Source organism: Chanodichthys erythropterus, chromosome 3 (genome assembly GCF_024489055.1).
Source record: "Chanodichthys erythropterus isolate Z2021 chromosome 3, ASM2448905v1, whole genome shotgun sequence".
Taxonomy (NCBI): domain Eukaryota; kingdom Metazoa; phylum Chordata; class Actinopteri; order Cypriniformes; family Xenocyprididae; genus Chanodichthys; species Chanodichthys erythropterus.
The window spans coordinates 25,098,323-25,125,922 of NC_090223.1; the positions used below are offsets into that span (position 1 = coordinate 25,098,323).

The 27,600-nt window shown below is 39.5% G+C and overlaps 2 protein-coding genes across 4 annotated transcripts in view; both read left to right on the plus strand.

Annotated features, from left to right (window-relative positions):
* grid2ipa (glutamate receptor, ionotropic, delta 2 (Grid2) interacting protein, a) overlaps positions 1-11,462 on the plus strand; it is a 32,576-nt gene extending 21,114 nt beyond the window's left edge. For both annotated transcript variants that reach the window (XM_067381468.1, XM_067381469.1), the window contains exons 15-24: positions 46-1,806; positions 2,145-2,232; positions 5,010-5,099; positions 6,095-6,291; positions 6,483-6,638; positions 6,867-6,953; positions 7,077-7,206; positions 7,447-7,565; positions 8,454-8,618; positions 9,724-11,462. In XM_067381468.1, coding sequence (XP_067237569.1) covers positions 46-1,806; positions 2,145-2,232; positions 5,010-5,099; positions 6,095-6,291; positions 6,483-6,638; positions 6,867-6,953; positions 7,077-7,206; positions 7,447-7,565; positions 8,454-8,618; positions 9,724-9,807 — 2,877 coding nt within the window. In that variant the 3' untranslated portion in view covers positions 9,808-11,462. The remainder of the gene's footprint in view (positions 1-45; positions 1,807-2,144; positions 2,233-5,009; positions 5,100-6,094; positions 6,292-6,482; positions 6,639-6,866; positions 6,954-7,076; positions 7,207-7,446; positions 7,566-8,453; positions 8,619-9,723) is intronic.
* Positions 11,461-27,488, plus strand: slc5a11 (solute carrier family 5 member 11). 2 transcript variants are annotated; one of them, XM_067381473.1, is made up of 16 exons: positions 11,461-11,595; positions 17,136-17,335; positions 17,476-17,547; positions 17,821-17,925; positions 18,098-18,157; positions 18,788-18,892; positions 18,980-19,085; positions 19,898-19,978; positions 20,067-20,272; positions 21,090-21,225; positions 21,317-21,424; positions 21,515-21,665; positions 23,299-23,467; positions 24,484-24,699; positions 24,834-24,972; positions 25,863-27,488. In XM_067381473.1, the coding sequence occupies exons 2-16, from the start codon at positions 17,201-17,203 to the stop codon at positions 26,084-26,086; spliced, it is 2,013 nt and encodes a 670-aa protein (XP_067237574.1). In that variant the 5' UTR covers positions 11,461-11,595; positions 17,136-17,200; the 3' UTR covers positions 26,087-27,488. The 2 variants fall into 2 exon arrangements, with proteins under 2 accessions (XP_067237574.1, XP_067237575.1); XM_067381474.1 differs by having other exon boundaries at positions 17,164-17,335.
* The last annotated feature ends 112 nt before the right edge of the window (positions 27,489-27,600 follow it).

The window sequence follows — 27,600 nt, forward strand, 5'->3', positions numbered from 1 at the left end:
AAAATCTTAATGCCATTTGTATGTTTTGCTTCAAAATAATACCAGGATGTTGTCCAGATGACTTTCCAGAATGATGAAGAGGAGGTAGAGGAGGAAGATGAGGAGGAGGAGGAAGAGGAAGAGGAGGAGGAGGAAGAGGGTCCGTACATGCCTCCCGAGCTAAGCAGTCCAAGCGAAGTGCATAGTAGCAGCGAGGATGCCAGCTCTCTCACCTACTCCTCCAGCTCTGAGCACATTCCTCCACCCCCTCTGACTCCTCCACCCCCTCCACCTGTCCAATTCAATGACCCCCCTCCACCTGCTAGATTCACCCCTGACCACACACCCCGACAGATGACCTTCCGTCGCCACCCTGGACCACCTCCTCCGCCTCCGCCAAGGGCTAACCCGCCTCCAAAACGACAGTCCATTCATAAGGTGTTGCCCACGCGTGATGAGATGATGACTCAGCATCAGGTCCTTCAGGAGCACCACTCACTTCCAGTTCAACCAACAGCCGGCCACCCTCAGCAATCTCAGCAGCAGATGCACCAATCTCTGCCCCCTATGCACTCTCCAGAAATAAACCAGACATCCATCCCCAGTCACGCAATCTACGATATGCACCATCAGGGTAATCCAGCCCACCAGGTTCATCAACACCACCAAATGCAACAGGATCACCAGATGCATCAAATGTATCAAAATAAACCAAGTCACCAATCTCAGTCAATCAAAGTGCACAAAAGCCGTCACTCACACCAGACAATTCAGACTCAGCTCTCTAGTTCTATGGATAGGCTTGATAGGATTGAAAGAAAAGAACGCTCAGACAGACAAATCTATGAGATGCAGCCCCAACCCCTGCATTCAGATCAACAAATAAGCCATGCTTATCAGATGCATCAAAGTCATCAGGCTCACCTCTCAAGCTCTATGGATAGACTTGACCAATTGGAGCACCTCCAGCGCTTGGAACGCTTGGAGCATTTGGAGCGAATTGAGAGACTGGAAAGGGCGGATAGACAAATGCACAGAGCGCACATGGCTCAAGCCGTTTCTCAAGCTATTCAACCATCTCAGCAAACTCAGCAACAGTACCACCACCAGATGAACCAAGCTCATCAAGCCTACCCACCCAACCAGCCTCCTCCGCCAAACCGCCACATTCACCAGATTGAACACATACACCAGGTTCAGCCCATTCAGTCGGCTCCTCAGTACCACCAGATCCACCAGCCTCACCAACCTCACCAGACCCAACAGATTCTGTCGACCTTCCAACCTCATCCTTCACAGCAACAGCAGCTTCAGCAGCAACAGATGCAGCAGCAACAGATGCAGCAGCAACAACAACTTCAGCAGCAGCAGCAGATTCAACAGCAGCAGCAGATTCAACAGCAGCAACAACTTCAACAACAGCTTCAGCAGCAGCAACAGCAACAGCAAATTCAGCATCAGCAAGTTCAGCAGCAACAACAGATTCAGCAGCAGCAACAGCATCGCTCAACCCCTCAGATTCCCCCCATTGCACAGGCCAGGCAGAGCCCTCAACCGATGTACCATGAATATCGTCATCACCACCACCACCATAGCCACCATGAAGCCCAGTCCCAAACACAACCACCAAGTACACCCCAATCTCAAACTCACCACCCGACTGAAGAGTCCACTGTGGAGCCACCTCCTCCACCACCTTTACCCCCACCTTGCGTGCCTCCTCCTCTACCAAAGGCCTCACCGCAAAAATCAGATTCCAGTCATATGAGTGTAAAGAGGCTACGCTGGGAACAGGTGGAAAATTCTGAGGGGACCATTTGGGGACAGGTAAAGTAGTTTGCCAAGAAACCAGCCTCATGTCTGAAATAGCTGTTATTAGAGATTTATTGCATTTTCTCTTGACTCAAATTTTGACAATGTTCTGCATCTAAAGGGCAGTGTTTCTAGTGGTTGTTTATTATATTTGCTGTTTCAAACTGGTAAAAGAGCATAAGCCACTCACAAATGAAAATCCTCTAAAAGTTGGATGAGACCTTGAAAGGAAGTAGTATGTTATTTGAAACATAAATTGAGGTCTTTTGTAATCTCATGAGGTCCATTGTCATGTGTTTGTCTCACTCCATAAGAACGAAATGTATAGGGACAGATGTGTTTTCTCTTTACAGTTAGAAGAAGACTCTGATTATGACAAGCTCAGTGACATGGTGAAATACCTTGACTTGGAGCTTCATTTTGGGACACAAAAGAGCCCCGGTGAGTAAAGTGTGAGAAAAGTTACTTATGTATTACTCATTTCCAAGCTGATGCAAACAAGCTACTGACCAGCTGACAAGTGACAAACACCCCTCTCTTAAACAATCAAACCAGACCAGCCTAATCAGCTGGAGGCCAGATAACACCAGCAAACCTCCTGCTTAAGCTGTTTCTTCATTAGGCCAATTGCATTCTATATATTTAAAAGAGGAAGATGCAATGTGGTCCATACGTAGTAGGCAGCATTTGTTGTTTGTAGAGTGTACTGAACTCCATTTTGAAATAACAAGGTATTAGGAATATTTCTGTGTCTAATACTTAAAAGCACAGTAAAGTCCATCATTTAAAGTTAGAAAATGAGAAACACCTGTAAATTTGCCCAGAACTGGCTGTCCTCAAAAACTGAGTTCAGACAATAACAGCAATAGTAAAAGAGGACACTAAGATGCCTACGGCAACTCTAAGGGAGTCACAGTCCTCCTTGACTGAGACAACAATAGCCGGCAACATATCATAAATCTAGCTTAAACTGAAGGGTTGCAAGAAAAAAGTCTGTGGGAAAACTCTCACCTTGAGAGACCTTGAGAAAACCTTCACACCTCTAGTGGAAGACAAAAAATATAGAGGAATATTCTAAAGTCTTATATGATGGAAATTGAACTTCTGGGTCAATTAGCTATTTGTCATTGATTATTACAACCTGAATTCCGAAAAATTTTGGGACATTTTTTAAAATTTGAATACAATGAAAACTAAAGATTTTCAAATCACATGAACTAATATTTTATTCACAATAGAACATAGATAACATAACAAGTGTTTAAACGGATAAGTTTTACACTTTAATCCACTAAATGAGCTCATTTCAAATTTGATGCCTGCTACAGGTCTCAAAAAAGTTGGCACGGGGGCAACAAATAGCTGAAAAAGGAAGAAATTTTGAAAAGTTTCAGCTGGGAAAACATCTATCAACTAATTAAGTTAATTGATATCAGGTCTGTAACATGATTAGCTATAAAAGGGATGTCTTCGAGAGGCAGAGTCTCTCAGAAGTAAAGATGGGCAGAGGCTCTCCAAACTGTTAAAGAGTGCTTTGCAAATCTCATCATCTACAGTGCATAACATCATCAGAAGATTCAGAGAAACTGGATAAATCTCTGTGCGTAAGGGACAAGGCCGAAGAACTTTTATTGAATGCCTGTGGTCTTCGGGCCCTCAGACGACACTGTATCACTCATCGGCATGATTGTGTCAATGACATTACTAAATGGGCCCAGGAATACTTCCAGAAACCACTGTCTGTAAACACAATCCACCGTGCCATCTGCAGATGCCAACTATCATGCTATCATGCAAAAAGGAAGCCATATGTGAACATGGTCCAGAAGTGCCATCATGTCCTGTGGGCCAAGGCTCATTTAAAAAGGACTGTTTCAAAGTAGAAAACACCATGTCCTCCGGCCAAAGAGGAGGGAGACCTTCCAGCGTGTTATCAGCGTGTTATCAGCGTTCAGTTCAAAAACCAGCATCTCTGATGGTATGGGCAAGTGCATATGGTATGGGCAGCTTGCATGTTTTGAAAGGCACTATGAATGCTGAAAGGTATATAAAGGTTTTATAGCAACATATGCTCCCTTCCAGATGACGTCTATTTCAGGGACTTGTATATTTCAGCAGGACATTGCAAAACCTCATACTGCAGCTATTACAACAGCATGGCTTCTTTGTAGAAGAGTCCAGGTGCTGAATTGGCCTGCCTGCAGTCCAGATCTTTCACTTATAGAGAACAATACGTCAAAGATGACCACAAACCCTTCAACAACTGGAAACCTATATCAGGCAAGAAGGGGATAAAATTTCAACAACCAAAACTCCAGAAACTCATAACCTCGATGCCCAGATGTCTTCACACTGTTTTGAAAAGAAGAGGAGATGCTACGCCATGGTAAACATGCCCCCGTCTCTACTATTTTGAGACCTATGGCAGGCATCAAATTCGAAATGAGCTCATTTTTGCAAAAAATTGTAAAATTTCTCAGTTTAAACATTTATGTTATCTATGTTCTATTGTCAATCAAATAATGGCTTATGTGATTTGAGTTTTCATTTTATTCAAATTTAAAAAACGTCCCAACATTTCCAGAATTCGGGTTGTAATATATCTCCATAAAACATTTAGCCACTTTTACACGTCCAAACCCAACGGTTCTAGTTATATTTCCACTTGAGCTTGGTTCGGCATGGCAGGATTACAAACCATTCTCGGCCCAGAATTCTCAGCACGATTGCTTTACAGAGATGGTAGAATGCATGTAGTGACTTTGCAGCTCAGGACTGGTCACTTGTCTGTTGCCTGGCTGCCAGTTTGTCTGTATTTGGCCAAGCTGATTGCAAGTTATGGCAGAAAGATGAACACCACCACAATGTTGTAATTGCCAGTAGTAAGCGTCTTTACACCCAGACTTTGCAGCATGCAATGGTATTTGTCATAATTAACTTTTAATTGCAAATGCTGGTTGTACAAATTATTTTTTGTTTACTGTGTTTGAAGAATGGAAATAAAGCTTGCCAGAAAGAACTTCTCCAGTCTATGAGGAGGCAGGCTTGTGAGACAAAACTGTGTTTTCCTATCATTTCCAACCTAAATCACTAACAAACTCATATGTAAGAACTTCCCGAGAGGACTTGAAGGCACCGTAGGACCTGACTATTCTTTTATCAGTTAACTCAATGTTTATTCTCAGTTCTTTTCACTCATGGTACGATTCATGTCTCAGTTTCTCTTCCAGAGCTCTCACCTCAGGTGGATACTTTCAAGAAGAAAGATGTGGTGGAGATTCTTTCCCATAAGAAAGCCTACAATGCTTGTGAGTAGCGAACAATGATTCAAGTCAGGGTACTGTTCTCGTTGTCCTTTTTCAGGCTGTAGTGGACTGCAGAGTTCAGTGAACTTTACTTGTAAATGTTTAGATGATGTTCATGTGTGCTTCCCAGTCAAGGATTAACTTGTATATGATCGTGTCCTTTTTTGTCTTGCTTTATCACATTGTTTTTTGGTTTTGAATTAGATGTGATAACAGCATGCTGTCCCAATTATTAGATTATGAGCTTCTTAGCTTTTAGCCTTTAGCATATAAGCACATGGTCCTTGTACACTTTATTGCCTCATAGGCCCTGTTTCCACCTGGTATTAAGATGCATTTTGATCAATCGGATCAGAAGTGGAGGACGCTAAATACGGGTGTAAATGGGGTCTGAAGCGTTTTGAGCTTGTCCAGTTTTGACCATTTCCTGAGGTATTCGAAAACACTCCACATCCGAAAACTGCTTTCTTAGTGTAGATGCTCATGTGGTTGAGGTCATTTGAACAGCCACTAAAGACCACCTATTCTCTGTGTAATGTGTAAACATGGGAAGTGCGCTAGCCAGACAGGATTTAAACTTTGTCAGCTGAAGACCCATGTTTGGTTTGAAGACGAAAAACATACCAAGTACAATGTTCTCTCACCATTCCTGATTTCTAACACACACTCACTGCGTTCAGCATGGTCTTGCGGCTATCAGAGCAGAAACTAAAGCTGATGCTCTCCGTGTGCTTTTCAGTGGTCTCCTTTCGCATTCATTTGTAAACTGCGCAAGCTTATTTTGTCCATTAGATCTGGAAATACCCATACATTTACCCACCCAAAGGCCCTCCACTTGAAGAAATCAGGACAGAAGTGGTCGAAAGTGGACAAAAGAGACAGATTAAAATACTAGGTGTAAATGGGAATCTCCTTCATCGACTTGTGATTCAGTCGACCAAAATGCATTGTAATACCAGGCGTAAATGGTGCCTAAGACTCTTCTCTCGTTTTTATAGCAATCTTGATTGCCCATCTGAAGCTGTCGCCAGGCGAGTTATGGCAGGTGCTGATGACAATGTCGAGCGAACGTTTGGAGTCACCACATATTAAGCAACTGCTCCTGTATGCACCAGATGATGATGAGGTCAGACAGTATGAGCAGTACAGAGATGACCCAAGTAAACTCAGCGAGCCTGATCAGTTTGTCCTACAGGTACATGAAGAATAAAAGGTGTAATGAAAGAGATTGATGAATAAATGATGATTATTTTGTTTTAGCAGGATATTTATCATTTTGAAGTTTTTGGTTGCACCAGATACTATGATTGTATGTAAAGTATATGTTTTTTTTTGTGTGTGTGTGTGTATAATTTTAACTGTACTTATGGTTTTGTATATATTCAGATGCTTTCTGTGCCAGAGTATAAGACCCGCTTGAAAAGCCTGCATTTTAAGACTACACTGCAAGAGAAAACAGAGGAGATGAGAGGGGCCTACGACTGTGTTTTCAAAGCTTCACTGGAGCTCAAGAACAGCAAAAAACTGGCCAAGATTCTGGAGGTATAATTCCTTGATTTTCACAGAGTCATTTATTTTCTCCCCAGGCACGCATGATCATACAGTCACAAAATCAAACACAAAACAAATCGTTCACAGATAAGACTTTTGACATTCTTAATGCAGGCTGTTCATAATACACACTGAAATATACCATCATGGCAATGCACATGTTGAATAAAAATGACCTTCTTATCATGGCATGTTGATTAACTTGTTTGTTTTTTCCAGTTTGTGCTGGCTATGGGGAATTATCTGAATAATGGCCAACCCAAGACCAATAAAACGACTGGATTTAAGATCAATTTTCTCACTGAAGTAAGCCCTGTTGTTATGTATGCATCTTTTGCAGATGAGTGCATTCATCATTAGGTTGTGTAAATGTTTAAAGCATTTATTTTAAACATTATCTAACTAGAATTCTCCATTTTCTGCTTGAAGCTCAGTACCACCAAAACAGTGGATGGAAAGTCAACATTTCTTCATATCCTGGTGAAATCATTGTGCCAGCACTTTCCTGAGGTTCTGGACTTTAGGAAGGAGCTTGTGACGGTGCCACAAGCAGCCAAAGGTAAACATCTTCTTGAGTTCAGTTTCTTAAGACACTTCTCTTATGCAGTCTGAATTCATTTTGTTTCTTAGTGATGTCTCGGGGATGAAGGCTAAAGACTGATTTACACTATCCATGGTGCTCCTCATCCAGTTTTGTCCAAGACATGGATCATCATTCCCATTTAATGTTGGTTTCTTGTTTCCAAAGTGGGTGCTGCAGACCTCCTTTTAATATTTTTCATTGATTTGCTCTCCACAGTGAATCAGAGAAACATCACCTCCGACTTTAATGACCTACATTCCACAATCCAGGACATTCGGTTAGCTTGCCAGAAGATGCCAGCCACTGCTGAGGATCGATTTGCTGTTGTTATGAGTGTATCCTCCATCAAAATATCTAAAATGGCTAGATGATCTTATTGTGGATTCATGTCCTCACAGAAAGTTCATGTTTATGAGTTGCAAAGTCGTAATTATGACATCAGATGCCTTCAAATAAAACTTTGCTCAGAGCAAGATGGCAGTGTACCCTTTTCAACAAGATTTCAGCAAGATTTTACAACTACATCTACAAAACAATGCTAATGCGCATTGGGTGTGTTTTTATTCATTTTATAATGGTGATGTATATTGAATTGGGTAACTCTTTTTTTTTTTACAGTGTCCTTGTTACACGTTACGTGTATTTACTGTAGTAATAGCTAAAAATTATGCATTACATGCAACTAACCCTAAATCAAACCCCAATCCTAACCCTAGAGTAAGTACATGTAGTTAATTATTATTACTCAGTACTTAAATGCATAATTACATAAAGTTGAACCGAATTGTTATAAATTTTAATGTAAATTGTACAATACTATGGTATTTTATGGTATTGTACATGCAATTTAGATGTAAATTTTAAAACAAATAATTCATTTTTAACAAATTAACCATTATTAAAGATGCTGCATCCACTCCAACATGTTTTCTGTCTAACATGTGGAAAATCTGGGATTAAAGAAAATCCAGAGTTTCCCCACTCCTAATTACGACTTTGTGGTGCCTTCCATGTGCGTTCAACTCATAAATGCAAACTTTATGACGTGATTTGAATACACTCTTATAGTTGCAAATATGGCGTAGTGACACTTTATATAAATCTTTTCCAAGCAGATCCAGGTCAGATACCAAGCAGAACAAGATTATATAAACATTTCGACCACTGAATGTGCTTGATATTTGTCAAATTCATCACGAACCACCTTAACTACTTGCATGTAGGGATTTCTGGAAAACAGTCACCCTGCAGTGCAGTCTCTGGAGTCTCTGCAGCAGCTGGCGATGGAAGAGTTCTGCAAAGTCGCATCGTTCTTCGGGGAGGATGGAAAGACCACCACCACTGAGAGTTTCTTCGGTATCTTTGCTGAGTTCATTGCCAAGTTTGAGGTAAGCTTTGTATTAGACAACCTGATGGATATTTCATTTGCAATTTGTATGTCAATCTAGTAAATGTGGTGAATGCTAGTAAAGACATGTTTTGAGGCTTTTAGCACAGACAGGTGGCAAAAATAGGTCACTCCTCCTTCTCTCATCTGGGCGCTCTCTATAGCTGTTTTTAGACGTGCTCTACTCACTTAAAACACAACTTGCCTATTTACCAAACATTAACATTAATGTCCATTACAAGTCAGACACAAAGAACATAGCTGATGCACTGTCATATCCAAAGAAATAAAAGTTGAAATATGCACAATAAAGGCATGAATTTCATTGTTAAAAACTGTGTTTTTTATTTATTTAAAACGACGTACCCAAGGTGTATAGGGTAAAAATGTAACTAAAATAAATCACCATACTTCCCAAGTTGACTGATTACATTAAGAATTGACAACATTTGTTTTGTATAACACATTTTCTGAAATGTTGTGTTTAAATATGCAAATGATGCATATTTGTCCAAAACAAAAAAACTGAACATTTGATAAAGCCGGGTTCAAAATTCATGTTTTATTTCGTTGACATATTAGAGTTAAATGTTTACAGAAGGCATCTTTTTTTATCATAAATAAGAAAATACACTCAACAAGATGAAAAATCACCATGTTTTTAGGAATAAAGTGTTGTATAAAATCAGGTAAATTGAAGGTTTTTACAGAGTTGTTTGTTCACATGTAGAGTATAGATAAAACTGTAGTTTGGAGTACAATATACATTAAATGCTACTGAAATGAAGACTTCTGGCTCAGTGCTGGAGAAAAACTAATTTTGAGAAAACAGCCTGATATAATATAACAAAAGAAAAGTAGTATAATTAAAATCTACACATGCAAATAGAAAAAGTGCAGTATTTTGAATAATTTATTTCCATTAGTATGTAAACAACACTTTATGAAAAGCCAAACAGACCAAAATCTCAAAATCTTGTTGCCTGCAGTTTCTTGCCTTAATAGTGTAAATGATCAGATTTTATGATAATTCTTATGTCTGGATGAGGAGTATGCATTTTATAGGTATTATATATGAATTTTGTTGTTGTTGTTATTGTTTTTAGAGGGCTTTGAGTGATATCCAGACCACAGAAAACCCTCCACGCAGTCCCAGGAGCCCTCGTACAGCCTCTCCTGTAGCCTGGTGACGAAACCACCCAACATGAGGCAAACAGAATTACAGTACATAAACGCTCACTTACATACACTCCTGTCCAGTCTGATTTAGTGATAACCTTATGGTAATTCCAAGGACATGTGTACAGTAACAATATAATGCATAAGCACCAGAGTCCTGGTAAGTTATACTGATGAACACTCAGGCACAGATCGGACAGGAAAGCTTCTGTTGTAGAGCAAATAGCGGAGGGAAAAAAGATATATATGGCTTTAAAACATTTGGTCTAGGATGTTACTTACAAGATGGACTACTTGTTTGTTCTTGGCACTCAAAAACCAAGATGTTTTTGCCTCTTGTAAAATGGACGAGTTAAAAGTTGGGGCGAGAATTGCCAGCAAACATTTTGCAGTGGATTTGTAAACATAATAAGTGCAGTTAAGATATATTTAATGTAAAGTGTAATTAGGACTGTGAGCGTCAGATTTGACTGACTTGATATATATTGCTTAGGAGAAAAGTGCTTTAACAATGTGTCTTAATTCTGCTTAAATGTATTTAAACAACTTGGTTCGGAATTGTTAGTTGGTCATTGTACTGTAAAACAGGTATTTTGTTAAACTAATGTCTTAACTGATAAAAAGTCATTCCTGATATGCAGAATGTTTAAGTGCAATATATTGCTTAGATAGAGATATATTGTATAGATAGAGATATATTGTACGAGAGCAGCAGTTGATATATTGCTTTACTAGTTAAGGAAAACAATGATGAGCTAGATTATGATTTCACTATATGCATTTGCTATTTTTAAATATTAACTTTTAATGAAAAATTAACTTTTGTGCTGCTTTATATCTGCTTTAATTCCTTACTACCATAGTGAATCATATTATTCTTGTATCATTCTGTTCATTGTTATTCTGAATGTTCAATACATTAAACTGGACTTTTGATTGTATTAAACAATCCAGTTGTAAAAATTGTGAAAATATCACACATGGTTGAGTGTTGACTGGTTTCCCACTTATAAAAATATTTTTATGGCAATATTTATCATTTTAATTGTGTAATGGTGAAATTTGCTCATCTTTTTGTGTTTACAACTAAATGTAAGGAACCAGGGGCTTGTAATATAAAAGCAGAAAATGTTTTTACCATATGATCACAGCACATTTCATAGCTGCTATTGATTACTGTTAAATTAATTTATGGGTCATTATTGTAAGTTTGTCAGTAATGTAACCATTCCTACATGCTTTGTATTTTACTTTTAGGGCATGTTTCACAGTGTTAATAGCTAATTTCATGCTCTCATCGTGGATGGGAAACCCCAAAGAAGAGTTTTAGCTTTGAATGAGTTCATCTTTAAAGTGCCATAGAAGACAAATTAATGGTTGGTGGTGATGCAAAAAAAGCACACAAACTTCTAGAGTTATGAACATTTTCAGGGCAGTACAGCACTTTTACATTTGTTTAATCATTTGAGAAATGACATGATGGCTATTTCAGAGTTTGTTTTCCTTTTTTTTGTAATGTATGATGTATAATAAATGTTGGCGCCTCTACTAAGTAACTCTGTATAAGTGATGTTGCAACATTGTTCTGTTGTCATTACTGTTTTGGTAATAAAACGCCCTTACATTTTAACCAGCGTGTAGTGTTACATGAAGGCAAGTGGAATTTGACCCCTTTGATCGGAGAGGGATCATCTCTACGGTACTGAGAGAAACTCTGGGTTCGTTCACTGGAGACCCTACTGTTTGAATGGACCATTCACTAGATAGAGACCTCTGACTGTTTCTGACCCGTTATTCAGGTTAGTTTTGTTCATTTATTTATTTTTATTAGTTTATGTTGTAATGGCCATATGTGTTCAAGTAATTGTACTCCTCCTGAAAAAGTGTTTAAAATCTTTGATTCAGCTTTGTTTAATTCTTCAGGCTGAAAAAGCACTTTTGATTATGTTAGTATGCTTGTTTGTTTTATTTTTGGTGGGGGTTAATTATATTTAAGGTGAATACGTGAACACTAATGGATATTAATGTCAGTAAGAAAATTTAGTAATTAATAATGGGCTACTACTAATGCTGTTTTTTTTCCCCAACACCTTTAAAAACAACTTTACAAACCTTATATATAACTACACTTATCAATACAGTTCCCTTTCAATTCGGTCCCTCAACGCTATGTCAGATACTAAAGCCTGATTGGAATAACACCATTATAACACAATGGCCGATGACGTTCAAGCACGTGAAATAGGGGCGGGAATGCTCCCCATATGTAAGGCGGCGGTGAATGGAATTTCTTCAGTATCTTTCTCCTTCAGACAGCTGCTCTGTCTTCAGAAAGCCAATTGCTACTCGCCGATGAGATTTACTCCAACCAGCGGACAGCACCTGGATTACCACTCCCCTGCATGCGTTCTGGTAAGAATGGCTATTTCTTTCAGTGCTGGAAGGACATGGCTATCCTCACTGTGAAGTGATGAGTGTCAGGATCCTTCACCTCCGTATCGACACCATCTTTGACGATAAGCTGGCCGCTGAACTGCTTCCACCCTCCGCCGCCACAGAACAAGGAGCAGCCGGAGGCAGCTTGCTCCAAGTCAGTATCGGCTTGCCTCAACAGTCTCTGCCCCTCCGTTGGAACTCGTAACCTCTTTTGTTACCTTTTGCGTTGTCAGAAGATGACGAGGATGAGCTCCGGTGAATCTTAGGAGCTGATATATGCAGCCCCCCGTCTGTATAAAGCACAAAATGCCCCAGTTGCTCGCTCATTCACACAATATAAGCAGCCCTCCACTTCAGAGAAGTCTGCCGTGTTCAGAGCACAAAGCACTTCTATGATAAGCACTGGCTGTGTTACTTACATTAGCCACTGCGTACACTGACAATGCTGTCTCTCATAGCCCTCCTATAAAAATACATTGGCTATGCTGCTGCTTTTAGCACTCTTCCTCTGCACGATGGTTATCAAGCCTCTTGCATAGAGCCTGAGCCAGCTACAAAACCAGAGAACTTGTGGCCAAAATGCCATCCGTTCCTGACACAAGGAAAGTGCCGCATAACGTTGTGGAATGGTCAACAGTAAAGACTACCCATTGTCTTACTCCTCTCAGTTTCCCTGCCTATTGCGGGCGTTGAGATCACTAGTTGTCTTTGTGCTGTGATTGTTCCACTGTGCTGTACAACAAAGCTGAAAGACGGTGCTTCCGTATCAGAATTCTTTTCTCTCACCCATCTGGCGAGTACCTACTTCTATATTGAGATAGTCCTCATCACAAAATTGATTTATGAGCACAGAGAACCAATTTGCAATTCCTACAATGAGTGTGTACATTCATGGAATGTATGAACGTGGCTCTCTCCCTTCTAAAATTAGTGGAGTTTGTGTGCTAAATGATCTTGATGACTGACTGATCATGGTCCATTCAGAGAGTGTGTTGAGCTATAATAGGATTCTGCCACTCAACCTCCCAACATATCCCCTTCTCAGGGAGTGTAACAGGGCTTTATTTTGATGCAAGCCCACCTTTCACAAGTGCACTCCCAATCTGTAATTACTTCCATCATGACTGTACCTTATTGATATTTGGACATTATATTGACAAGTCCTGTGATGGATAAAGCACCAACACTGCCGCTGTTTTTTTGTAAATCAGGCACTGTGTTCATCCAGGCCCGGTAACTCAGCAGTACTGTGATATAGGTTATAGCACCGGCACTGACGTCGCTTTGCTCTCATCAACCCATGGTGTTCAACTAGGTCCAGTAGCTCATCGCTGCTGTGACGTAAGCAATATCACCACTTTGCTCTCATCTCATGACGACGACAGCAAGACTGTCCGCTCTCTTGTTTCTTTCACGTCCCCCTGCTCGTTGCAGGCAACGAGAACAATAGTTGCCTTCATGTATGTTCTGACTGTTCCACTGTGCAGTGCATTAAGTCAGTATATATGTATACACAAAAAGTGCAGCAGTTTCATAGCTCCAGCTCTTCCTCACTCTCACAGTATTATCAGTTCCCAGCCTTTGGTTGCCTTGTCTTAAGCAGAAACTACTTCGGCTTCTGTTACTATATGTTGTACAGAAGTGTGACAGGCCACTGTCCGGGCCCCATCAAAGACAGTGGTTCCCTTCTCATCTTGGATCTGGGACCACCAAATCACACACTGTCAAAGCATTAGTTTAAATGAGCACACTGAAACAGACCCTCATGCATATTGGCCAAGTTACTGGATTATATCAGTGGACCTGAAATATGTCTACTCTCATGTTCAGATCACAGGTGTTTTCTGACATTGCTAATCTGAGTATCGTTCAGTAACTAGTATAGAATTCTGGACTACAGTACTGGTGAATTGCCGCGAGTCAATCACTTTGTCTTTATTTAAGAGTATGCTCAACTGTATACCCTTCATGCTCAAGTATACAGATGCTACAATGGCTTGTCACCATCATATGCCTATCCCCTGGTCCATCCTGCTGAGGAGGGACCTCCTCTCAGGCGGGGTGCTCAATCTGAAGTACTGAAAGTACTGAAGCAAGAGCCAGAGCCCCTTCTTCCTGGCACCTCTGTGCTCATAAATGGAAAGTCTTTGAGAGCTGGTCCAGCTTGAGAAATGAGGACCCTGTGAATTGTTTGATTCCATTCTTGATGGAGTGCTTAGATGGCGGCCTTCTACTCTCAAAGTATACGTACATTTTTACATGGCATGAGATGGCTAAACCCTGCTTGCCCATCTACAATCACCACTTGGGATTTGGCTTTAGATCTGAAAGTCTCGAGATGCTTCCCATTTGAGCCACTCCAGTTGGCTTCGCTGTAAAGGCCAGAACACACCAAGCCGACGAACTAGTGGCGACGACAGCAGACTGTGGGGTTGACTCACGTCGGCAGCGCCTGTGTCCAAAGTTGCCCTGACACACCAAACCGACGCTAAACAGCCGACGGCCAAGTAGCACGTCAGTTCGGCGCCTGCGTGAGATAAAATGCCTTTCCGAACCACTTCGGCAGTAGCTGAACAGCCAATCAGAATGATCAGATGGCCTGACGGACCGACGAGCTCCAACGCCGATTCAACATTTCGAATTGGCTGAAATAAAGCCGACGAGGACCAACTTCAGCCGACGGTGCGGAACACACTGAGAAAACTTAGACCGTCGGTTTGGTGTGTTCCTGCCTTAAGTGCTCTCTTTCAAGACTGTGCTTGCTTGCACTCGCATCAGTTAAGCGAGTGAATGAACATCTGCACTTTTTTTAGTCGAGTCCTGCATGGTTTTTAGCCCGAGTGACTGTAGAGTTGCTCTCAAATTAAGAAAAGGTTATGTTCCTAAGGTGCTCTCAACGTTGTTCACAGCCCAGGTTATACCTATATCGGCTTTTGCTCCAAGCTAACCTGCTTCCAGGGACAACCCCCCTCCCTTGCAGTTTCTTGCCCTGTATGTGCTCTGCGTATTTATGTAGAGCACACTAGGCAGTTTAGACTCTCTGTGCAGCTCTCAAAGCAGAGGCTATTCAATTGGATTGTGGATGTGATGGCTTTGGCTTAAAGTTCACAGAACATGGAATGCCTGATAGGGTTTCAAGCTCACTCATGGGCATGGGTGAGCAGAACATCTATTGAAGACATATGCTTAGCAGCAGAATAGGCTTCTCCGAACACTTTTACCAGATTCCATAGTCTGGAAGTTTTTTCGCTAGCTTCTCAGATGCTGGAAATATAGTTTTATGATAGGAAGTCCATAACAGCTGTTTTGTCAGCAGCAGTTTAGGTGTGACGAATGCAAGCTAGTAAGAGTTGTGCATGTAAACCTCACTCGCCAATGCCATTTCAAGTCCCGTTTGGAGCGGGTAGAGAAGGACTTGACTCCTTCTCTTCTCTTGGATGCGGTGTTTCAACAAGGTCTGCTAGACTTTCGTCATTGCAGGCACTGCCGGTGCTTAGCCCACTCAGTTAAGTAAAACCTCTAAAACATCAGGTTATAGCTGATCCTCATAAATGTTGTTTAGTCACTGTTTTGGCTCCTGACACCACATGGTTCCACTGCAGTTGATTCTGTGTTAGTTTACAGGGATTCACTGCTTCCTTGTCACAGTTTGACTTCAGTTGATTAAGCGCCAAGACCCACCGCTTCCCTATCACTTCACTGCAGCGGCTGGAGAGGTCACCTGACTGGCATAGTTCAGCCTCAGTTCTGCTACTTCATAAACACTGAAATTTGCTGCTTTATTATCATTTATTATTATCATGGCCCAATGGTTAGAGCAGGGGTTCCCAAACACATTCCTGGAGGCTCCCCAGCACTGCACATTTTGCATGTCTCCTTTGTCTGACACACCCATTTCAGGTCTTGTAGTCTCGACTGATAAGCTGATGATCTGAATCAGGTGTGTTTGATTAAGGATACAGGGTTGGGGAGGCTTAAGGAATGTGTTTCTTAACCCCTCGGTTAGAAAGTCGGACTTGTAACCCTTGACCAAGGCCCTAACCTAACCCCCAAACGCTCCCCGGGCGCCGCATCAAAAATGGCTGCCCACTGCTCCAGATGTATGTTCACAATGTATGTGTGTTCAATACTCTTTGCTGTGTGTGTGTGTACTTGGATGGGTGAAATGCAGAGCACAAATTCCATGTATGGGACAACATACTTGGCTACACATCACGTCACTTTCACTTTAAGTTTCTCTGCGGCAACTGTTTGGCTGCCTGAACAGCGGTGTCCAGCTACAGTGTTTCTCTGACAGCTTCATAAGTACCAATCCCCTATTTTGTGCACTTGAACGTCATTTTCCCATTGTGTTCAGTTTTTCTAGGAGAAAGTTGTTTCACTATAGGGTCAGCTCAGACACAACGTCTCATTCCCTCATCTCCATAATACCACTAACTTTATAGCTCAATGAAACCTGAAAAATGTATATCATGCTGGCTGCTGTATGCATGTTTGTATATACAGTATTTCTCTCTTATGTTGAGAGTGAAACTGATTAAATCACATAGAGTAAATCACATAGATCTGTTAAGAAGCATATGGTCTTTTGTATGGGTTCTTTATCAAATTTGGATCAGCAAATGTGAGTTCTGCTAGTAGAATCCCATTTCTGTTTGTGCTTTATGAAATGAGTTTTACGAAATATCTTCCCTGTGGTCCTTTCTTAGAAGTTAACATTTCAGTTTTACACTCTGTAGGAAAACATTTGCCATTCCTCTGTTGTAACTTATACTCGGTATCTGATTAAACACAACAAGCATTAACATGTGAATACAGGCTAGATAATGTGTAATCAGTGAAGACATAAAGTCTTGATATCATCACACTGAATCACGTGCTTGTCAAATTGTTTGTGATACAGATATTATCCACCATCTGTTGTTTTAAAGCGACACACACCTGAGAAACTCCTTGACCTTTGACCTCATGGCTACCACTGAGTATCCCGATGTGTCTCCTTCCCCAACCACCGAGGGCACATTTCCGCCGACCACCCTGGCCACCACGGATATAGTGGTGCTTGTCATCTACTTCCTCTTGGTTCTGGCAGTGGGCTTGTGGGTAAGTTTACTGCAAAGACGAAATGCAGTGCTATATCATTTCACAGTGACAAAATATTACTCCAGTAAATGTGTTACTTATCACATTTATGGCTTAACATCTTTTATATGGCATATTCATAACCTTTGCTCACCCAACAGTCCATGTGGAAGACCAAGAGGAGCACAGTGGATGGATATTTTCTTGCTGGCAAAAACATGACTTGGTGGCCGGTAAGCGAGTAAAAAAAGCTATGAACCTTAGGGTACGTTTACATGACAATGATGTGCAAATTTTTCCTTTGCATTTTTGAACAGTAATAGTATTATTTTCAAAAACTTGCACTTTGAAACCCCTCCAAAACACTGTTGTCGTATAAATGAACTGCCAAAAATGCATAAAAAGTGTTCTGTTTTTAGTTGAAAACGGTGTCATGTAAACGGCCCCTAACAAATGCATTGTAATTTCAAGCTCACATCTTTTCCATCTTCTATCATGTTGTGCAGGTGGGCGCCTCTCTCTTTGCCAGTAACGTGGGCAGTGGTCACTTCATTGGGCTCGCAGGCTCTGGGGCAGCTGCTGGTATCGGTGCCACTGCTTATGAATGGAACGTGAGCACACAATATCTACGATTTAGGAGACAGAGAGTACATAGATTTGCTGAATATACCACATTATAGAGTGCATTATGGAAAAAGCCAAAGGGAATGAGTGACATCAACAGGCCCTTGTGTTGTAATATAGTTAATGTCTCAGAGATTAACTTCTCATGTTCATTTGCAGGGCATGCTGATGGTGCTGCTCTTGGGCTGGCTATTTTTACCCATTTATATTGCATCAAGGGTGAGAAAACAACAGATTTAATACAGTATTACGTACACTTAGTCCATTTAACAGATCTCAAGCAACAGGCGGCCTTAAAAGTTTGGGGTCGGTACAATTTTTAAATGTTTTTTAAAGTCTCTCCTGCTCACCAAGGCTGCATTTATTTGATTAAAAATACAGTAAAACAGTAATATTGTGAAATATTTGTACATTTTGTAACAGTTTTCTATTTTAATATGTTTTAAAATGTAATTTATTCCTGTGATAGCAAAGCTGAATTTTCAGCATCATTACTCCAGTCTTCAGTGTCACATGATCCTTCAGAAATCATTCTAATATGCTGATTTGATGCTCAAGAAACATTTATTACTATCAATGTTGAAAACAGTTGCGCTGCTTCATATTTTTGTAGAAACGTAGAATGGATTCTTTGAGGAATAGAACATAAATCGTAAATGCCTTTATTGACACTTTTGAGCAATTTAATGCATCCTTAATGAATAATTTCTTTATTTTATTTACTGACCCCAAACTTTTGGACTCTATATAGTGTATCCACATGCAACTGTCCTTTTCTAGTTGTTTTTGCAATTAGTGTAAAATAAAAACAAATTATATAAATTAGTATTATTTTCCATTACTTTGCAGGTCACAACAATGCCTGAGTATTTACAGAAAAGATTTGGTGGCAAAAGAATACAGTTATTTCTTTGTGTTTTATATCTATTTATCTACATCTTCACAAAAATATCAGTAAGTATGTTGAATAAAAAAAAAAAAATGAACAGAACTGATTTTGTAATCAGATTTGAATAGATCTGTGTGTGTGTCTCTGTGCAGGTGGACATGTATGCTGGAGCTGTGTTCATCCAGCAAGCTCTGCAGTGGAACATCTACCTCGCTGTGGTTCTGCTTCTCGGGATTACGGCTCTGTACACCATCGCGGGTCGGATATTTTATTACTCTTAAGGGCTGTTCACACCAAAGCACTGCAACATAAACACGCCATAAATGCTTGAGCTTTTTAAACTTGTTGGGTTCTGATTGGCTGTCAATGTTTTTATCAATCATCATTTGGAAAAAAAATTGTTCTGAAAATGATACTAACGATATATTTCCATTGTGTAGTTATTGTTATAGTTTGGATCCCTCTATTCTAATAGAATTAGAATGATTATACAAAGTTGGTGATAGGAGAACCTGAGTGTTTTGAAACTTCAAATGTTTATTCTCATACTGATTTACTGTTTCGAAGTGCTCGAAATGCCACGCGCTGGTGACTCCTGCGAATCTGAACGAAACCCAAAACGCAACCCAAATACCATTAAATATGAAATGTCTGGGTTTAAGGGTTTAGTAAATCAGGCCATTAAGAGACTACTACAACAACTCTTCCTTTTTACTATACAAATGTCATTAAACTTTGGCAATTTTATGAAACTGATCCGAGATTAGATAAAAACTATATAGACATTGGTTCATGGGTTCAAAGAGACTGACATTCAAAACATTATGAAATAGTTATAGATTTAACAAAGCCTCGTTCAATGAAATCGCCTAACTTTGGCAGTTTGAAACGTGCTCTGAATCACTGGTTCGAAACGAATGGTTTGCATAAGTTTTGAAGGTTCATAAAGCTGTTTCAAAAGTGCCCATCACTAGTTTTGGTTATCATTCATGTTGTGGACGGCCCTTTAATCCTAGAAGTGAGGAAGTCTTACAATCTGCTAAACCATTTCTTGACTGATGTGGTCCCAGGTGGTCTGGCAGCAGTGATCTACACCGATGCGATTCAGACTGTCATCATGGTGGTCGGGGCCCTGATCCTCATGGGCTTCAGTGAGTGACCATGACAATCATATTGACTGAGCTTCTGAAGCCTTTATACAATAGTAATATACTTTTTTTTTTTTCTTCTCGATGTCAGGTTTTGTAGAGGTTGGAGGATTTCAGGCTGTCCTGGACAAGTATCCTCAGGCTATTCCCTCCATCCGAGTGCCCAACACCACCTGTGGAATCCCTCGTGATGATGCCTTTCACATATTCCGTCACCCTGTGACCTCTGACCTGCCCTGGCCGGGAGTAATCCTGGGCATGTCCATGCCCTCCATGTGGTACTGGTGTTCTGACCAGGTGAAGCAACAGCAGTGTTGACTGAACACTATTATTAAATGCATTATCTTTAAGTTCTTGCTTTAGAGGGTCTAGGTCTACCTTGAGTTCTAGTTCTAGGTAGCTAAACTGAAGTTCTTGATCTGACTAGAAGTTCTAGTTCCACCTCTCTAGCTACTTTTGTGAAGAAGTAGTGCATTGAATGTGCACATTAGTCTTAAATGTAGCACATCTTAAAAGTATACATCTTCACAAGGGTAGTTCTAAACTAGTGTAAATAGCCATGTTTCCACCACAGGAACTTTCCCCAGGAACTATAGGGACTTTGGGGTGGTACTCGGTGTGTTTCGACCACAGGAACCAGGGTCTAAATGAAGTTTCGGGTAAAAAAATTTCCCCCTCAGAAAGTCCCTGCTCTCGAGGTGGTACTTTTTCAAAGTTCAGGAACATTTGGTGGTGGGACTTGGGTGCTGAACATGCTGATTGGTTGAGTTCATGCAGCATTTTATTTCAACCACTATTTTTAAAAATCTCTTGTGGTGCGTACAGTTATTTGAATCAACATTGGAGTTTAAAAAATATGACCGATGGACTGATCATGAGGTTCAGGCTTTATTAAACTTATATGCGGAGGACGAAGCCAGCGGGTCATGTGCAGTACTACGGAATAAAGTTCCTGAAACAAATTTTTCAGGGTAATTTCGGTGGAAATGCTGCTTTATCTAGTTTAGAACTCATAGACTAGATACCACCCTGTAATGGTCCATAATATCTTAGCAGCTGCCTAGCAACAACATACCTTCCAAACAATATATTTTGTTGTCGTTCCTGTGTGCAGGTGATAGTGCAGCGTTCGCTTGCTTCCAAAAACATTCTGCATGCTAAAGGAGGATCTCTGCTCGCCGCATACCTCAAAGTCCTGCCCTTCTTCATGATGGTGATTCCAGGCATGATCAGCAGAATACTTTACCCAGGTGCGTCACTGAAGCAAACACCAAAGTTTGAGGTCTCTAAATGAACAAATTGTTCAATTGAAATGCATGTGAACGTGTGTGTGAATTGTAGACGAGGTGGGCTGTGGAGACCCGGATGTGTGTAAACAGGTTTGTGGGAATTCCGTGGGCTGCTCAGACATTGCTTATGCCAAACTGGTCATGGAGCTCCTTCCTGCAGGTATTAGTAAGATTCAGTAAATATTTAAGGTATTCAGTTTCTAGATCAGCTGGCTGAGCTGAATCACTTTCTTCATGTGTTTTTGTCCAGGTCTGAGGGGTTTAATGATGGCTGTGATGTTGGCTGCTCTCATGTCCTCTTTGACCTCCATATTCAACAGTTCCAGCACTATTTTCACCATGGACTTGTGGAGAAACATCCGCCACACTGCCTCTGAGTGGGAGCTCATGATTGTGGGAAGGTGACATCAACAAGCTATTACACACATTACATTTTAAAGGCAAATTCATCCATTTCTCCAGCCTGTAAAGAGCCTATTTGCATTTAAAAGTACCCAGCTGGTGCTGGACGCTAATTTGATGTCAGAAAGACTCCAACGTTGAACAGTCATTAAAATTTGGTTGAAATTGAAAATTGGGTCGATGTCAACCTCCAACTTTGGAAAGATGTTGAATTTTGTTTGGAAATGTAAATCATGTTGATGCCAAAACCTAACAATGGCAATAAAATATCAGCGTCTAATGATGTTATATTTTAACGTTGTGTGGACGTTAACATTATGATGTTTAGCAGATGTTGGGTTTTAATTACCATACCTTATTAGCATGATGTTGACATTGAATTTTGCCACAACTTAAAGGTGCCCTAGAACTTCTTTTTAAAATATAAGTCTACGGTGTCCCATGAATGTGTCTGTGAAGTTTCAGCTCAAAATACCCCATAGATATTTTTTAATTCATTATTTTAACTGCCTATTTTGGGGCATCATTAACTATGCACCGATATATAGGTTGCGGCCCCTTTAAATGCTCACGCTCCCCGCCCACGGAGCTCGCGCTTGCCTTGAACAGCATAAACACAGTTTACACTGCTAATATAACCCTCAGAATGGATCTTTACAAGATGTCCGTCATGCATGCTGCTTGCATGAATCGGATCATGTGAGTAGAGTATTTATTTGGATGTTTACATTGACTCTGAATGAGTTTGATAGTGCTCTGTGGCTAAAGCTAACATTACACACTGTTGGAGAGATTTATAAAGAATGAAGTTGTGTTTATGAATTATACAGACTGCAAGTGTTAAAAAATGAAAATAACGACGGCACTCTTTTCTCCATGAATACAGTAAGAAACGATGGTAACTTTAACCACATTTAACAGTACATTAGCAACATGCTAACGAAACATTTAGAAAGACAATTTACAAATATCACTAAAAATATCATGATATCATGGATCATGTCAGTTATTATCGCTTCATCTGCCATTTTTCACTATTGTTCTTGCTTGCTTACCTAGTCTGTTGATTCAGCTGTGCACAGATCCAGACGTTCTGCCCTTGTCTAATGGCTTGATCATGGGCTGGCATATGCAAATATTGGGGGCGTACATATTAATGATCCCGACTGTTATGTAACAGTCGGTGTTATGTTGAGATTCGCCTGTTCTTCGGAGGTCTTTTAAACAAATGAGATTTACATATAAAGGAGGAAACAATGGAGTTTGAGACTCACTGTATGTCATTTCCATGTACTGTAATGTAAACTCTTGTTGTTCAACTATGCCAATATAAATTCAATATTGAATTCTAGGGGCACCTTTAAAACCAACAAAATATCGATGTCAGTTGTGTCGGTATTCTTTGCCAAATTGATATTGAACAGAACCTATATTCAACCAAATATCAACATTTTATGATGTTGATGGCCAGCTAGATAGTTATAAGCTGTTAACCAGTAAAATCCTTCTTTTAACAGAGCTTTTGTTTATGGTTAATTAATCTAGTATTGTCATTCTACAAATACTTAATACATATTTTCTCTCTGGTAAAGTTTCAACTGCTGTTTATGTGTGTGTGTTTCCATGTCAAAGAGTGTTTGTGCTGGTGTTAGTGGTGGTGTCAGTGCTGTGGATTCCTCTAGTTCAGGCCAGTCAGGGTGGGCAGCTCTTCATCTACATCCAATCCATCAGTATGTACCTGCAGCCCCCCATAACGGTCATCTTCCTTGCGGGATGCTTCTGGAAACGGACCAATGAGAAGGTAGAAAACCAATCAAGCATTGAGAGTTTTATATTTAAATACATATAGCATCATTGCAACTGGGATTCTGCAATAGTAATCACAGTGGGTATCAAGACCAACACAATTGATAGTATTAAAGATATTAAAGATATTTTGCCATTTGCTTTGGCTATTTTTCCTCCGCCAACAAAATGGTTCAAAAGCTACAGCAGAACCTGTGTACTGTATATGAACTTATACTATGCACTGTATAATATGGAAACCCATTTCTGACACTTAAAAATAATCCTTTGGAAAATCATAATTTTGACATAAGTAGTCATAATTATGAGATAAAGGTTAAAATTGACATACTAAATCATGAGATATAAAAGAGAAATGACAAAAAGTCTATACCATGAACAATTTTTTGTTATAACTGACTTCTCATAATGTCAATTTTCATTTGTCATAATTTCAACTTTTTATCTCATAATTGACTCTCATAATTTTAACTTTTTGTCATAATTGTAACGTCATAATCAAGGCTTCTTATCTCATAATTGTGTTAATGTAAACTTTTTAATCTCATAATTATAACAGTCACAATTTAGACTCCATCTCGTAATTTCTACTTTTATCTTATAATTATGACAGTGTTGTCAACTTTTTATCTCATAATTAACTTTTTATCATAATTATGAGTCACAATGTCAACTTTCGATGTAACTCTATAACTGACAATATCATAATTTAGACTTTATCTCATAATTTCTACTTTTTTTATGACCTTTTTATTTCATGAATAAACTTTTTATCTTATAATTATGACATTCTGTAAAAATGTCAAGTTTTTATCACATAATTTTGACTTAGTCACACACACACACACACACACACACACACACATATGTGCACACTACATTATGTACGCACTTTATATACATTGAATTCTTAAATAGTTTCTGAGGAAATATGATATACTTTATTATATATATTATCAATAAATAATAAAGACATCATCTGATCTTTTTTTCCCTGTGATGTTTGTGTAGGGTGCATTCTGGGGTCTGATAGTGGGAATGGTGGTGGGCTGTATAAGGATGATTCTGGATTTCGTCTATCCGACACCGCTGTGCTACGAGAGCGACACCAGGCCTGACATCATCAAATATGTTCACTTCCTGTACTTCTCCATCATTCTCACTCTCCTCACACTCATTGTGGTGGTGTGTGTTAGTCTGGCTACAGAGAGGCCCAAACCAGAGCAGGTAAGCTAACACACACACACACACACAACAGACCAACACTAACCCAATTTGCAATTTCACAAAAAACATAGTTTGCACTCAGAAATGCTTGAGAATACAAACACGTACTGTATAAAGGGCTTGTTATTTTTCAGATCAGTCGTTTGACGTGGTACACACGCTTTGATCCTGTGAAAGAAAGCGGAGAGGTTGTGGCTTCAGATCTCTACACGATCGAAGGCGCCACACAGTACACAAAGGACAAAGAAAATGATGCACATGAATTGAAAGAAGGTACCCTTTCCACTTCACATGCATTTGTTGCATTATGTTGTGATTTTAATTAAACAGGGACAGAAACATCTGCTTTAGGATAAATAATACATCCAATGCTTTAGGATAAATCTGCTTTAGGATAAATAATACATCCAATGCTTTAGGATAAATCTGCTTTAGGATAAATAATACATCCAATGGTTTGCCAAAGTGTTGTAAAATTGTCAAGTTTATCCTGATTTATTCTCAGTTTTATGCTTAATTCTTTGACTTTAATAGACCAGTTATCCAGCAGATGGAGACAAAGTCATTTGATATTTTTAAGGCATTTATATGGGTGGGTGGGGGAGGGGATCAGAAAAATCTCCATATGTGAAAAATCTGAAGAACATGAAATATATTTCAGCATACAATGACTTAAAAACATTATCCTCACATTTCATATCTGAAAATCATTTCATTGCATAATCTCATTAAATCATGCTTTGGTAAATCAATACAAGGATATTGATGATATAAAATGTAAAATTCATAAATAAAAAGTTATAAATATGAGATATACAGTCTAAATTCTGACACACACACACACAAACAAAAGGATTATGAATGAAAGTTGACTTTTTAATCATAATTTTAGCTTTTTGTCAGTTGACTTCCAATCTCATACTTTTTACTTTTTTGTCATACTTTAGACTTTTAAATCCAAAAAACATTGACATTTACATCACACTTAATATCTGAACATGATTGCATTAAATAGAAGTCACAAAAGTGGCAAATGACATTGGGCTATTTTTGCAGTTCCTGTTTTAAAAAGTGTCTACATGCATTATTTATGTTCTTGCAGGTCACTAATGTTCATTTTCAATATGTGTAGATGTAATTCTGAGCACTGTGTTTCTCACCAGACTCCTGTAGTTCTGTGTCCAGTGAAGCGGGCTCCTCTAAACTGAAATCTGCTCTGTTCTGGATCTGTGGAATGGAGAAGCAGAAAGGAAAGAAGCCCATGTCTCCTCCTCCAGAGGCTCCAATATGTTCCCTCGAGGAAGAGCCCAGTATGAGACACCTGGTAAACGCCAACCTCATCGTCTGTATGTCAGTGGCGGTGTTTCTCATCGCTTACTGGGCATAGTCACTTGTCCTTTATAATGGATTGTTTATTGTGACAGATATGAAAGTAAAACTTCATGGGAATATGTAATTAAGAATTGACCAAAATGCATATTTATTTATCATCAATCAGTTTTTACTTTTTTGATAGACAGTTTAAAGCTAGGGTAGGCAACTTCTGAGAGGCTAGCAATAGCAAGCTAGCTAATGAAAGCCTAAGATCCTACTCTTCCTTCAGAGCATCTCTAAAGCGTTTTGTGTCTCTTTAATGTGTCATGAAAGATTGCTGTAGCGCCTCAGCTCAAGAGGCTTGTGAACCGATCATCTCTTCCTGCTAGTTTCTACTAGTTAATTTATAGCATCAAATAAACATGAATGAACATCAGAAGGAATGTTGTTTAAACTGCGGAAAGACGTCCGTAGTACACAACATTTGTCAAGTTCAAGTCCACCAAGGTTAATCTTCTAACTCCTGACTGCTTTGTCGGACAAAATGGCGGATTTGGCGTAATGATTGGGTAGATCGCTTGTCAATCAATCTTCTGGCGAAGGGTAAAATACCTCATGTCACAAAGCACATTACATGACAATAATAATGAACATGTATCACCTGACTGCTGCAGATTCATTTCGGCGTTGATAGTGTTGACACAGAAATGCAATAAACCAAGTCTGAGAACATGAACCGCTCCGGGAATGTCACATGTTGCCATCTCTTAAAGGTGCAGTAAGCAATTTCTGAGAAAAGCTGTTTAAAAGTGGATCAGACCTGAGCACCAAAACACACTTATAGCCAATCAGCAGTAAGGGGCGTATACACTTATTGGGAGGAGGTGCCTGTGTTGCATAGCGTGTTTGTGAATTTGGGTCGTTTTGGGTAGGGGCATGTTTGTTTTGGTGATTACTAATATCAATAGCATTTCTCAGAAATCACTTACTGCACCTTTAATAACAGGAATTATGATTATGGATTGAACACAGCGTAAGCTTGCTGTTTTTGGTTCAGGAGGATCTGTAAAAGACAACTGCTGTTTGTTGGTGGTGCTCGGTGATCAGTGTTGGGGAAAGTTACTTTTAAAGTACTGCGTTACTCCCCAAAAAAGTAACTAATTATGTTACTTAGTTACTTTTTATGGAAAGTAATGCATTACTTTCCATACGTTACTTTTTCTGCAGTTACTCATGATTTCTCTCAACATGGCGACAAGAGAGCTAGTTGAAAATACATGGGAAAGCTAACTTGCGTTACTTTTTTGAAAACGTAACTCAGATATTTAGTTGTAAATTTAAAAGTAATGCGTTACTTTACTTATCTGATTATGTAACTTGCATTACAAGTAATTTATTGCCCCCAATGCTGTCGGTGACTTACTGAGGCAGTAAGACATCCTACCATTGCATTCGGACTTATATCAGATAAATGTATTTTTTATATATATATATATATATATATATATATATATATATATATATATATATATAATTTATTTATTTATTTAGACCATGTCTATTATTGATTACTATCAGGATTTGAAG